Source organism: Crassostrea angulata, chromosome 7, assembly GCF_025612915.1.
Source record: "Crassostrea angulata isolate pt1a10 chromosome 7, ASM2561291v2, whole genome shotgun sequence".
NCBI classification, from domain to species: Eukaryota; Metazoa; Mollusca; class Bivalvia; order Ostreida; family Ostreidae; genus Magallana; species Magallana angulata.
In genome coordinates, this window is record NC_069117.1 from 16,833,475 (window position 1) to 16,848,837 (window position 15,363).

The window sequence follows — 15,363 nt, forward strand, 5'->3', positions numbered from 1 at the left end:
TTCTTAGATGTAAAAAGTATGATATTACAGATAAAAAAAAATTTTGACCAATTTTTTTTCTAAATTGGTTTGTAACTATTGTAGTAGAGCGGTGAATTTTTACTGTATAAGCATTAGAATAAAAGAAAAACAATATCCAAAAAGAACATGTACATGTCAAAAGAGAGTATATGTAATACACGAACTTTCATAAACTGATACAGAAGAATGGTGCTCTAAAGCTTACCGAGAGCTACCAAGATGGAGGCCGTCCAGAACACATCCCCACACAATGTAGCAAAGTAGACCAGAACCACCACTAGAGCTCCAGACTTCTCCTGGATGGGATCCAACATGGTCAGGTACTGACGGTCTCTCATTGGACGAGCAAATATAACACCACCTAAAGCAATCAGCATTCTTCTGTCATACATGTACTTGCATTGGTAGGTTTTTTGAACATTATGTACATGTACCCTGTATACATTATAAGAACAGAGAACATATTTTATCATTGAAAAGAATAAGTCACAACAATTTAATTATGGTTTCATGTATACAGGAGAATTTTGTGAAGATAAAGTTATATTCATTTATTTAATTAAACCAGTAGGTTCAGAGTTGTCAGTCACATGGCTTTAATAAACAGAGGCCCATGGGCATAATTGCTAAAATGAGCAACATTGTCAATATCTGGCCCAAGCAGCAAACAAGCTTTACTTTATCTACAGTAATTAAATCAAAGACAAAAAGTCATCCTCCATTACTGTGATCTTTCTTTGATAAATTACAGCTCCATTGATATCATAAGATGTACTGGTAGCTTCTATGATCTTCACGCGAAAATTTTAAATGTTCATTTTTATGATGAACTTTGACCTCCATATGGGTCTATTTCTAAACCCCTGTAAGTGTCATGATTTAAATAAACAAGATTCTACTCTCTATTAGAAGCTTAAGTTATGTGTAAGTTTTCTTGATATCGTTGTCCGTGAGATTTTGAAGATGATTTTTTAATAACCCCAACTAATTCTCATCTATCCATGGAGGTGGGCTTTGCCTATCTTTAACATTAAACCTCAGAATTTTTTGCTGAGTTTGTGGTTGAAATTAACTAATAGGTTATGGTGAAGACAATGCAAAAGTAAAAGGGTTAATAAACAATAATTAACAATGATAAAACTATGACAGACACTGGACAAGGCTCTTTTGCATCTTGAACTCAGGTATGGTAAGCCAAAAATGTAATCAGATACCAATATGACATAATATTTCATTAAACTGAATACCGGTAAGCTGTTTTGACGTCTTATTTTACCTAGGATCAATCCAATGAAAATACCAAATGGAGCTAAAGTCCACACCATGCCACTAGATGCAATGGACTCGGCTGTTCCATTGATGTATCCTCCCCCAACAGTTGTAGCTGATAATGAACAGACCAGTGTTACAGTAAGATTGAATTATTAGCTGAATGTAACAAAAGATTAGGAATGACAGAATTATCAATAACATTGAACAAGTTAATTACTTAAAATATCATTTAAACAATCTAATTCAATGAAATGCATGCATGGATAAATGTTCCGCATTCGCGATTTTATATTCTCTCAATTTGATACAGAACAACGGGATCACAGAATTATGTACTCGCGTAATATAAGGTATTTACAGTAAAATACATAGTACTGTAAACCGAGCCTTGATCTGTACCTGTCATGGTGAAGATCCCTACAACCACATTGATATCCCTCCCAGCCACGATGGCCTCCTCCATCCTAGAGCTCCCATTCCTCTTCCTCTTGAGCCTGGCCGCCAGAATGCCGACCACGATAATGACCAGGTAAAAGAGGAGCAGCACCACCAGACCCAACACATTAACCGCCATGGTCTAAATATTACAAATATCCAGTATCTTTATTTTCTGTCTGAATCAGAATGAATGTACCAGACTGAGTACTTTTATTTTCTAGCTGTTTACATTATAAGAATGACGTGCTGGTATTTTTTAAATTGATTTCTAGCTGTTTTAAATGCAAGTCCACAGTCCTGGTATGGACCTGTCTGATAATGAATTGTTGTTTTATACATTTCCAAAACAGAAACAGGTCAATAGAATGCACAACAATGTATGTGTTACCTATTTTGTGACTTGTACTGTGTGTGGTGAAATAAACAGCATTGAATGAAGTATGTATCACATTCACTTTGGGCAAACAAAATATTATTAATTTTGCAATAATGTTTTCCAATTCAGATACTAATTACCTGATATATCACTTTGTTACAAAAAATCTACTGTAAATCAAAAAACATTTTCAAAAAAATTAATATAAATGTTTTTTCCATCAGAAGATAAACAAATTAAATCTTCTGAAACAAGCATCATAATTGGATCATTATATTTTTATAAGAGCTTGCTTTATGCATGTTATGTGAATTCTACAAAATGTAGCAGTTACATTCTGAAGAAGATATTTTTAACATGTTTTAGCCCTTGAAGATTAAAATGTTTATGTCATGTCTTAATTTCTTTCATTTTTCTTTAACTTAAGGTAGTCCTATACTCGGCACTAAATGGGCTCAATCATTAAAAGCTTAGCTTTAAATGATAAATATACATTCTAGCAATACATATACAAAAGAAAATATGTATGTTTACATGCTAGTTTGTTTGTCATCAACTCTCAGACGAGTGTACCCCCTTGCGAAAATTATTGACAATTATGAAATTTGCCAGACGTCCGTTTTTCCTAAAAATAATTACTAATTTTGGGAAAATTAGAACTGAACATACAAAATAGAGTATACATATTTATTTAAGCCATATCTCATCAATAATTTTGCGCAAATTTTTGTAAGTAAGTACGCTTTATGGACCTGATGTATCAAAATAGAATACAAAAAATGCAATGCTAGTATCGCGTTTGGTAATTTTTTTCACTATTTTATGGACTCAAACTTAAATTCATGGTGTTTATTCTATAGATTGAAATCTTAGAAAAAAGATTTGGTAAAATAAATTATATGTTGACGGATTACTTTTCACGCTATAAGCTCTAAACCAAGTAGACCCTGGCGAAAAAATCCGTAAAAATCACATTTTGCTACAGTTTTCTGCCTAGATCTGTCAACAATGTTAGATATCATTTAAACATTAATTAATTGACAATTGATTAAATTCGAAATAGCTTCTGTCTCTAAATTTAAACCGGTTTTAGTAAAAGAAAAATTCGGGGGGGGGGGGGTCAAAACAAAGAAGATATAAGCATACCTGAGATCCTGGTTAATCAGAAACTTCGTTTTTCATTTTACTTTAACAGAATCGAGTTTCTCAACATTAATCATTTCTATCTCTCATAGAATACATCTATTACCGTTCTAATTGCTTATTACTGCCATTGTTTACAACAGCGATGTAGAGCAAAATCAATACCGGGTATCAAAAACGCTTTAGAAAAGTCGAACCAATATTGTAAAATCCGTATTATGACGTAGTGCGATACTCGGACTACTTTAAGCAGGTAAATCTTCAAGTGTGTGCATTCAATAATAGAAGCCCTTTGAATGTGTTGAGTTAAAAGACCTCAAGTTCTGTTTGTTTGCGATACAGGTGACTCTTGATGGCTCCATAACTTATAAAGTAGCTCTTGATCTCTCAAAGTGAAGTAAACTGTCTCAATTTACGTCTTTTCTCGATACCGTACATGTAATAACTGAGCAAATCTACTTCAGATTTCTCTATAATCTTTTGCTGCAGTAAAATTATACATATTTGATTATTCATTGTTTTTTTTAACCTGTTAAATAAAGTGTACATAAATAAATACACATCATTTATTGTATATAATTCACCCCGAGTGTACCTCACCTCTCACATGTAATAACAGTACATGCATGGTGCTTATCAATTGTTTGTATACATAGCTATAACATGTATAAAACACCTATATATATGCTTTGTTTTAAGGGTATATTTAATTGATTTATAATTTGCTCTTTATCATTAACTCTTGTGCAACATAACTTTGGTCAATTTAGCTTGTTAAGAATATTTGAATTTGCATGCATATCAGGCCTTCGATCTTGCAACATATGCGGGTCCTTCAAGAAGTACACTCAAGACCTATGTGTTTTAAGTCTTTTGGGTTTTATATTATAAATACCTGGTAATTAAATGCCTACTGAGCAAAAAATAAGAAACAGGGTAGCTACCATTTAATTGACAATTCAGTGCCTACACTATAAGCTTAAATAAGAGGCTAATGGGCCACAATACTCATGCATGCACCTAAACGTTAAATATGCATGGTTTTACAAATGAACACTATACGTAATGAGTCATTAACTATATATAGTTTACAATCATAATCTATAGTTAACAGTTAAGTATAGTTTATGGTTCATAAACTACAATTAATGGTCAATAAACCTAGTTTATCAATTGTGAAACTATAGTTAACACCATTAATCTATATTTCACATTTGTAAACTGTAGTTAATTTAACATGAACATCTATGTTTAAGAAGTGAAAACTATAATCAACACTAAAAAAACAAACATTTGTGATTGCAAAGCATATCGTTTATCTGATAAATAAAGTTTCATGTATTTGAAACTATGATTAATATGTTTTACGGTGCGACCGTTGGGGCGAGCGCAGCAGGTGATCAAAAATGAATTATGATAAATCAATAAAAATAAAAGTAGTGACGTAAAGTACACGTAAATGAAGAATGCAAAATAAAATAAATATACCAATTTTCCAGTAAATTTTTATTATTCATAATTCATAAGATTTTTTATTTATTTATATACCAATCTGATTAAAATCAGATCTTAATAACGCTCCGAAATTCTGATAGTCGCTGAACAAATTGTAGCGACATCAGAATTTGTCGGAGCGGATCAAAAATCTGGTTTTGATCAGATTGTTTATATACTGGTTGCACGCCGGGTGCGTCGATTTACCCAAATGGACCCAAATGAACCCAAATGGACCCAAATGAACCCAAATGGACCCAAATGGCGACCCAAATGGCCCCAAATGGTGACCCAAATGGCGATTAAAGTGGGAAAAAATTATAATAAAATCCTTATTACTAATATTATTACTTGTTTTAGTCATGCCATGAGGTTGTTAGCCGTTATTAAGAAAAATAAAGACCCAAACGGCGATTTAAGCGGAAAACAATTATAATAAAATCCTCAATACTAATTCTATTACTTGTTTAGTCATTTCATGGGGTTGTTAGCCGTTCTTCAGGCAAGTTAAAAATGAATTACGATTGACTTGTCTACTTATTAACGTTGCCCAGCTCTTGCCACGAGGAGGCCACCCCAATAAAGAGCCATAATTTAGGGAAAGGACTAAGTGCGGTTTTATGCAATTTTTGCCCCCCAAAATCAAAGTTTTAGAAAGAGCTTTAAAATAAGATGAAAGATAGTTAAAATCATATTGGAAATAAAGGTGTAAAAGGTTATCACCACAGTGACGTCATAACGTAGGAATGACGTCATGAATATTGCATTATTTTGATAAATTGTTGTTTTGTAGCAAAATATGGGTGTTTTCCGATGGTTTTTCGATTGGGAAACATCGAGCGCAGGCTTGCTCAAGTACCATCTTTTAGTATAATGTGTAAAACTATCTGAAGAAAAGTATATGTTAAAATCGCACTTGAGCAGACCTGCGCTCTATACTTCCGAATGCAAAATATAGAGCAAAAATGAGAATATTTTCATTTGTTTGCAACTTTGCAGGAATTAGGTCATTTAGATGACGTCATAGATAAAAAGCGAGTGAGCAATACTGACTTAAATCAAGATTAAAGTTATAGGCATCCTCTTTACAATGATTTGTGAAGATTTCATTCTTATACGATACTATTTAAAAATTGGTTGAAATCGGGGGCAGATATTTGACCAAACCGCACATAGTCCTTTGGAAAAATAAAAGCCGAAGGTCCAAAACAATAATTAAAATTATTTCAGTAAATCTTTGTAATTGAAATGAGAAAACTAGTAATATCCTCTGTAGAGTTATTGTAAACAAAATGAAAGATGCAGTGCATAAAGTTTTACGGGACGAACAGACAGTATTTAGATCTAACAGTAGCTGTACTTACTAAATAGCAACTCTAAGAATAATTGTGAAACAATATGTCGAATGGCAGTCATCACTGTCTGAACATAAAGTAGATGGGTGAGTAAGTCGTGTAAAATGCCCATATGAGGAATAAATAGATACTGCAAAATTAAAATATGTGATAAATTAAAAAAAAATTATTAAAAACAATGCAACTATATTTAACGTAACATCGATGTTTTTTCAATAAGTATGCCAAAGGTACTAATTTTAATGGTTATGATACATACAGAGCAACCCCCTACCCCAAGAGAGAGAGAGAGAGAGAGAGAGAGAGAGAGAGAGAGAGAGAGAGAGAGAGAGAGAGAGCCCGGTGTGTAATTTCCCACTTTTAAAATTTAATGGTTTGACTATATGCAATATCTACGTAAATTTTTGAACTGTTTATTTTTTCATTTTATTCCTTTCTATTTAGTTCAAAATGTCCTATTATTTATTTCCTCCTAGATAGAATGTTCTATCGTTAAAATGACAGATGTCCTACGGACCCGGTTTAACGATAGAATTCGTCCCATATACTCGCTTGGTAGCAAATAAAAATATTATATCGTGCTGTATCTCGCCTTAATTTTCATATGATTGGTCTTAAATACCTACAATGCTGCTCTTTTATAATCCCATATTACCACATTAAATGTTTTTGCAACGAAATCACTGCCACTTTTAACATCATGTTTGAACACTGTTAATACTATTTGTTTTATGCATCTCTTATCCTGCTAATTAAGAGAGCTATAATATTCATAATTATTTATAAAAATGTTATGAAATTGTTCCCAACAGTTACGTTCATTTAATTCATCATGATTTATCTTTAATTCGTCTGAATAACGGCTAACAACCTCATGAAACAAGTAATAAGATTAGTAAAAATGATTTTATTGTAATTTATATTTTTCTTGAATCGCCTTTTGAATCGCCATTTGGGTCTTTAGTTTTCTAAATAACGGCTAACAGCCCCATGAAATGACTAAAATAAGTAATAATATTAGTAATAAGGATTTTGTTGTAATTGTTTTCCACTTTAATCGCCATTTGGGTCGCCATTTGGGTCCATTTGGGTCGCCATTTGGGTCCATTTGGGTTCATTTGGGTCCATTTGGGTAAATCGACGCACCGTCGCACGCCAGTATAGAATTTATCTCAGAAAAAATGTTGTTGAATAATAAAGATTTTAACATAATGTTTTAACATAATATTTCCTCTTTTCTTGCAGCAGACATTTTTCTTAAACAAATAAAAATTGACTTATCACAGAATCCCCCCTCCCCCGTTTAAATAGAAATCAAATTTACGTATAAAAAAATTTGTTGATCACATAAGGAAAATGGATCCCCCGGTAGCATGTAAAACCGTATATGGTATATAGTAGTGAAAATAAAGACACTTTTGAGCAGCTAAAGAGCTAAAGGCATACCACGCACTCCCCATTCCTCACCCCGATTAGAATTTTCCTGATTTTGAGAATTTTATTTTTCTTTTTGCTTGTGAAGATTTTTTGAATGATGTTGCCACGCCCCACGCCAAAAAAACGTTCCTGGAAATTACCGTAAATACAGTGAATAAAATAAATGTGAGCATTCATCCAAATGAGAGCAAGTTACAGCTTATCATTTAGTGCTGAAACGAATACCATAAATCAGTATTCGAATATTTGTGAGTGCTATTCGATTCATATTCGAATATTTGTAGATGTCATAGAGAAGGTATTAAGCATATTTGATAGTTTGTATTACTAAGTGGGTGTATGTGTAGACTGCTTAAACACGTCAATTCGAAGTTGAATCTTAATGCATTAGTATCCATTGAATTGGGTGCGCATTTATTTTTTATGCAAATAATAATATATTTAATTTTTTTAATTTCCATCAACTACAATCAAAAGATTAATTACTTCTTTAATAATATACTGCAGTCTTGACTCTTGTATGAGACTGATATGTAACTTCGTAAGTCATTCCAAATATTTCCGCCATTTTTGATATAGTATTAAACTGAAAACCAAAAATGCTCATAATTCGTGAAATGTTCTGTTTATATAATTTAAAAAAACAAATTATATTGAGGTATCTTTTTTAAACAAAAATTTCGATGTACCTTTCGATATTAACTCTCTGTAGCTTACACTCGTTCAAACATTTAAGCAAATTAAGTATTTCTTCAGAGTCTGATATGAATTGAAAAATCCAGAATGTTTGTATTCGTTTTGATGTAAACCCTGCTTTTACTTTCAATGTAAACAAGCATGGTGGATGAGTCTATTACTAGGTTAAGTAATAGACTCTACCAAGCATGGCAGTCATAGATGGCTTTCTCTTTACTTTCGTTCAGAGTAAAATGTTTCCAGCTTCTCTTTTCCATTGTAACGAAATAACCTATGCTGCATAGTTTACAGTTCTTAATATGGGTGTGAAACATGTGATCGAATATTCGAATGCTATATAGATATATATTCGAATATCAGAAATTTACTATTCATTGGCGAATATTAGAACATTCGTTTCAGCATATTATCATTCGAAAACTATAGTTTACAACTTTTAAATATTGTTTTGCAGATGGAAACTACAGTAAACAAATCGTTAATTATAGTTTACAGATCGTTTACTTAACTATAGTTTACGGTTTGCAAATTAATCGTTAACTATAGTTTACAGTTCATAAACTATAGTTAACAAACAACTAAAAGTATTGTTTACATCATTAGCATCATTAAACATAGTTAACAGTCAATAAACCTAGTTTATCATCTTTGAAACTTTACTTAATGCTGTTAATCTATATTTCACATCTGTCACCCATAGTTAACGCCATCATCTGTGAAACAACCATTTGCAATTGCAAAACATAATTTATCTGATAAATAAAAATTTGTTTCACAATTGTTAAACTATGATGAACAACTCTTAACTATATTTAACCAGTGCAAATTATAGTTTACAGATGTGAATCTATATTTATCAGCAAAATCTATTAATTGTTAACATTATTTGCACACAGATAAACTAGCTTAGATTATTATTCGTTAATAACTATAGTTTACAACCGTGAAATATAGTTTTACAAATGAAAACTATAGTTAACAAAAATGTTAACAAAACAGTTTGCGCTTCGTAAACTATAGTAACTAGTAGATAAACCTAATTCATCAAATTACGAAATGTGAAACTATGTTAAGCTTATTTTTGTGAATTTGGCGTGCCATACATAGTTGCATGGTAGCCTTCAGCAGCCCCTAATCAAATCAGGGCAATATTGCTGAAAGTCACTTTTATTACATTAAATTCTAGCCACATCCTTGAACACCCCTAGGAATATGTTTGGAATGTTTTCTTTATCGTTGATAAATACGTAATAAATCCAGAGGTGCTCGAATGAAAGTTCACGAGACTTCACCGAGATTTGTTCAGTTCCTGTGAAATTTCGAGCGGAAGTATAAGTGTTCGGATAATATTCTCAAAATACGTAAGTTCTGGTCGTTTTTATATCATATTTTACATTGATTTATGTTAAAACGTGAAAAGCTTTTAAGATGTATGTCTTATTTCACCATCTAGCAGTTATTTATATTAAACGATAATATTCAGAACAGAATTATTGTTTGTGTTCAACCACGTGTAGAGTGGTTGAAAATATAAACATTGGGTTGCTTAATAAAATCATAGTCATATTTGATGTGTGTGTGTGGTGTGCAATACCATGTTTTAAAAAAAATAATGGGTGTCTGTTTTGCATAAAAACTTAGTATATCTATGGCACGCCAAATTCACAAAAATGAGCAAAACATAATTTCACAGTCGATAAACTAGGTTTATCGACTGTTAACTATAGTTTACGGATGGTAAACAATAGTTACTGACGTTAATCTATATTTCACATCTGTAAACTATAGTTAAGCGATAATCTATGTTTCACATCTGTAAACTATAGTTAACACCAAAAACAATTATTTGCGGTTGTTAAACATAGTTTATCTGATAAATAGGGTTTTATGATCAGTAAACTACGGTTTACAAATCTAAAGCAAGCCCAATTCACATAAATTAGCAAAACATAGTTTCACAAGTCGATAAACTAGGTTAATCGGCTGTTAACTATAGTTTACGGATCCTAAACTATAGTTACCGACGCTAATCTATATTTCACATCAGTCTGTTAAATATAGTTTACGAATGCAAATCTATGTTTTTCTGTCTGGAAATACACGTTAACAATAGATTTTGCTGATAAATATAGATTCACATCTGTAAACTATAGTTTACATTCGTAAACTATAGTTTAGAGTTGATAAATATAGTTTCACGATTGTGAAACTATATTTATCAGATAAACTATGTACAATTTGCATTCATGAACTATAGTTTAGAGTCGTTAATTATAGTTTCACAATGGTGAAACTATTTTTATCAGATTGCAATTGCAAATGATTGTTTTCAGTGTTTACTATAGTTAACAGACGTGAAACATAGATTAATTATCGCGTTAACTATAGTTTACAGACATGAAATATAGATAAACATCGTTAACTATAGTTTTCGATCCTTAAACTATAGTTAACAGTCGATAAACCTAGTTTATCGACTGTGAAACTATGTTTAGCTCATTTTTGTGAATTTGTCTGATAAATGTAGTTTCATGATTTGTGAAACTATAATTAACAACTCTTAACTATAGTTTATGATTGTAAATTATAATTAACAAATGTGAATCTATATTTATCAGCAAAATCCATTGTTAACGTTTTTTACAGATAGATAAACTATGATTATCATTCGTAAACTATAGTTTACATTCGTGAAATATAGTTTCACAGTTGAAAACTATAGTTAACGAATTGTTAACTATAGTTTAGGATCCGTAAACTATATTAAACAGCTGATAAACCTAGTGTGTCGACTGTGAAACTATGTTTAGTTCATTTTTGTGAATTTGGCGTGCCATATATATCAAGTAAGCCATTTTCAAGGAACATTCTGCATAAAATAGTATAGTCTGTTTCCCTATTGATGTTATTACTAGGTCAGGCGCGGATCGAAAATTAATCATCAGGAGGGATCTCTTCCAAGCGTGTTAGTTGTTGCAACAGCAGACAAAAACTAAATTTTGTTTTGTCACATTTATTTCTAGAACACATTTTATTCACCAATTAATGAAGATAAAGTTTAAAATCAATAATCCTATAGATTTTATATTTGACTACAGAACCTAGATACTGTGAAATAGACTATAAAAATGAGGTACGATTTTTACTGCAAAATTGAAAGGGTCAAATGAAACCATGTGGTCTAAAATTTGAATACCATAACGTATCGTGTATAATATGCACTCGTGTATAATACGCACCCCCCAAAGTTGACCAAAAAATAGCGAAAAAACAGTAGGTCCTATGTATAACACGCACCCAAAAAATAGCGAAATCAAATAAAATTTGAATACGGTAACAATAACATTCCTAGGGGTGTTGAATACTAGATAGACACATTCACTGATCACAATTGAAATTATGAAAAGATTAACATTGAGTTTGCCTAATACATGCAAGTATTTACAAAAAAAATTCAGCCAAATAATAGTTAACAGCATATCAAAATATAATACATACACCACTGTCAAGTGGGTTCCAGTCAGCTACTGAAGGTTTGTTGTTCTACATCCCAGCAAGTTGAATACATGTCACTGACCATCACTATAAATTACATTATACACTGTTATGAACACATGTGATAAATGGGTTTTTTCTCTCCAACAGAATTTTTTGTAGATGTTTTCTACACATATTTTTTATTTTAACAAAACCGGAGTCAATGACTTATCATACAAGTAGAATCAAGAAAATTAATCTCTCTAACAGGCTAACTCAATCCATGTGCTGCTGTTTACCTGTTTACAAGATACACGTGTAGGTTCCTTCAAAATTCGGTTCAATGGGTTTTTGGCCCTCCTCGATTTATGTCAACTTGAAGAATTGTCTTTTTGCTTACAACATTACATATTACAATTCATGTTGAATTAAAAAAAAGTTCTAAAACACGCTAATCAACAACTTGTGACATGATAGTACATTAAACTGTTACAACCCGACAAACGGCATCTGATATGGGGTTCTGACCGTATTTTAGTAGGTCCATTCAATGCAAAATCTTTTTACGTATAATTCAGAAAATGATTTATTATTTTAACACTTCATTATTTTTTTATTGACTTAAAATAAATTTATAAGTTTTGTTTTTTGTGAATGTCCTTGATTTTTGCCTAACAAGAATTATTCTTTTTTAAAAATGAAATTTCAAAGAATTTACGGTTTTTAAACTTACCCTGTATATACAAAGATGGCGTCGAAGAAACCGTGTAGATATGGCGGGAATTGTTATAGAAAGAACCCACAGCATTTACGGGATTATAGCCATCCAAATGATTCACCAGAGTCAGATGAGGAAGCAAACAATCCCAAAAGAAAAAGAGCGAATGATGTCATCGATTCAGAGGAAAATGAAACGAAAAAAACTAAAGGTGTGGATTCGCCAAAAGACAATGATCCTGAAGAGGCATCGGAGAGCCCCAATGAAAGCAGTTGTGATGCCAAAGCAGAAGAAGAAACTGATTCAGATCAAATGGATAATGACATCCCATCCCCCGATAATGTTAAAGATAACATTAAGCAAAAGTATCTTATGGAAATGCCAGAAGATTTTTACCAATTTTGGGAGTTTTGCAAAGAGCAAAATAAATCACAACCAGAAAACGCAATGTATTCATTCCTGGGTTGGAAGCTAGTCGGACCATATGACATTCTTGCGGGAAAACATAAAGGAATCAGCAGAAACAAGAATGGAAGAAGGCCTAACTACCTCTTGCACTACCGCTATTACTATGATCCTCCAGAATTTATGACTGTTATTAGAGGTGATGACAAAACTCAGTTCCATATTGGATATTTCAGAGATGTTCCTTCAGAAATGCCAGTGTTTGTTGCTGTGAACCAAGCAGCAGATTCATGTAACATAGTGCCTAGAGGAGAAAACATATTTGGTGCTGTGAAAAATATCATTGATGAAACATTAAAAGCAAAATCTACTGATCAGGAAAAGAAGAAAAAGATGGAACATTTCCAGAGTAAATTGGTTAACTTTGCGCAGACCAAAGGCATTTGTTTAGCCTTACAAAGCCCTTCAATGAAACAACGCAATAAAAAAGTTGTTTGCAAGAGTTTTCATGGGGCTGGAATTGTTGTTCCTGTTGACCAGAATGAGGTTGGCTATAGGCCAGTACCGGAAACACCAGCTGATTTAAAGAAAATGTTGAAGAAAGTCGTGGATAGTAAAACTGAAAAGGAAAGAGACAAGAATATGGACCCTATTCAAGAACTTGTGACACTTGTACAGTTTGCAAATGATGAATGTGATTATGGGGAGGGACTTGAACTTGGCATTGACCTATTTTCCTATGGAGGAGATGTCCTTCATCCCATTGTGGAACATTTGCTCCCCCTCGCTTATCAGCTTCTGGGACGTTTTGAATACAAAGAAATTATTGAGTTGCATTTGCGACACAGATCGCATAAAGTTAACAATGAACTGGAACTCTGAAAAATAATTTCAGTTTCTTCCGAAAATGCCAGCAACCATAGATAATATGTATAGTTTACTTGTATTCATAGTTTGTACCTATTTTCAAGTAAAGCAGATATGTACACATTCAATACTGTTGTTTAATGTCATATTTGAAAGGATATTTTTTAATTATTATTTATTAGTGCTATGTAACATGTATTCCTATGACTTTTACTAGAAATGCTGATTTTTTCTTCAGTCTAGTGATATAAATTATATCATTATTTTAGTTTCCATTATATCATATAATGGAAACTAAAATACAAATTTGCGGAAGCTATAATGTGTTTAAGTGCTTTTTTGTGAAATTGCCATTTGCCAATGAATCAATGTTTATCAGTCCATCTGTAAAGTCATTCTAAGACTTAACAGTAAATAGTACTACATGTAATTACTAATGAGTAAATATTATCCAAGGATATTTATTCAATATTTTGTGAATTTCAATCCTCTTAAACTTGTAACTTGAGAAAAACACTTTTAGAAATCTGGAATTGATGGGTGAACAATCAAAGGGAGATGACTTGTCAATTGTCATTTTCTTTTATCTGATTTTTATTTCTCATCTTTCCCATGGGAAATTTTTAAACTTCAAGCATTCACCTTAAAAAGAAAATCAGTACATGTACCGTATAAACATGATCAATCTTCTGCAATAGGATTAATATCATTATTATATGATACTACTATAATATTTTAGATATTTTAGGATTGTATATGAGATTTATTTAGACGTCAAAATTCACAGATGTGGCCATTTTTGTTCCATTAATTTAAACTTGTCCTAATGATACAATGGATTCTGAGATATTAATCACAGACAAGGCATCTTTCTCGGACATGAGTCGGGCCAGTGCTTATCCCCGACTTCAGTGGTGCCAAGATGATGAGAGTGATTGAATCTCCCTGGATGGGAAACTAGTCCTTGGCAGGTTAACTAAGCCAGTACCAATTTTCAGCTGGGTAGACTGAGACAATGTAGATACATTGCCTTGTCTATGGGTACAACACACGACATCCAGTGACCGCAGCAAGGCTTGATCCAGCTACCTTTGAGTTTCTGGCCTAATGCCCATGACCACTGAGCCATATGCTCTTTATATATAAATCATTACTGGTATGTTTTCAAACATATTTTGTCTCTTTACTTCACCGGTATGTGCAAACAAATGTTTACAACATGTTAATTAATATGTGAGCACACCACCAGTCATCTTACAAAAAATAACGATTCAATGTTTAAATATCCTTAAATACAGTAAACTACTGTAACAAACCTGGCCTGCTGTCACCCACTTCCCCCCCAATCAATGCTCATCCTCAAGTCCGACTACTGTAAGTCGTTTAAATTCTACGGTGTTAAAATTTCATGATTTCTATTAAAGTACCAATCGCGATGGTTTTAATTTCAGGCTGCTTAAAAATCATTTGATCAGAATATAAGCATTGAAACATTTTTCAAAACTATTAAACTAATGATAGTATTCATGATGGATTTAATTTCGCGGGAAAATATTAAATCTCAAACAAAATGAAATTATTACCATCGTGATTATTTGCCATTCTACAGTATTGACCTCAAATTTATGCTCTTTCCTTTAAAGTATTCGAGTTGGGCAATTTAA

At 32.2% G+C, this 15,363-nt stretch overlaps 2 protein-coding genes across 2 annotated transcripts in view; one reads left to right on the forward strand and one right to left on the reverse strand.

Moving 5' to 3' along the window:
- Window positions 1-12,233, reverse strand: part of LOC128192780 (high-affinity choline transporter 1-like) — a 21,769-nt gene extending 9,536 nt beyond the window's left edge. Inside the window, exons 1-5 of the mRNA XM_052865740.1 lie at window positions 12,009-12,233; window positions 11,731-11,814; window positions 1,693-1,870; window positions 1,298-1,405; window positions 227-382 (exon numbers count right to left, since the gene is read on the reverse strand). Coding sequence (XP_052721700.1) covers window positions 227-382; window positions 1,298-1,405; window positions 1,693-1,867 — 439 coding nt within the window. The 5' untranslated portion in view covers window positions 1,868-1,870; window positions 11,731-11,814; window positions 12,009-12,233. The remainder of the gene's footprint in view (window positions 1-226; window positions 383-1,297; window positions 1,406-1,692; window positions 1,871-11,730; window positions 11,815-12,008) is intronic.
- Window positions 12,234-12,429: 196 nt separating this feature from the next.
- Window positions 12,430-13,827, forward strand: LOC128192781 (histone PARylation factor 1-like). The gene has a single exon (XM_052865741.1). The coding sequence runs from the start codon at window positions 12,458-12,460 to the stop codon at window positions 13,712-13,714; it is 1,257 nt and encodes a 418-aa protein (XP_052721701.1). The 5' UTR covers window positions 12,430-12,457; the 3' UTR covers window positions 13,715-13,827.
- The last annotated feature ends 1,536 nt before the right edge of the window (window positions 13,828-15,363 follow it).

Coding starts and splice junctions, on each gene's coding strand:
- LOC128192781 (XM_052865741.1), top strand. CDS start 12,458: ATGGCGTCGAAGAAACCGTGTAGATATGGCGGGAATTGTTATAGAAAG.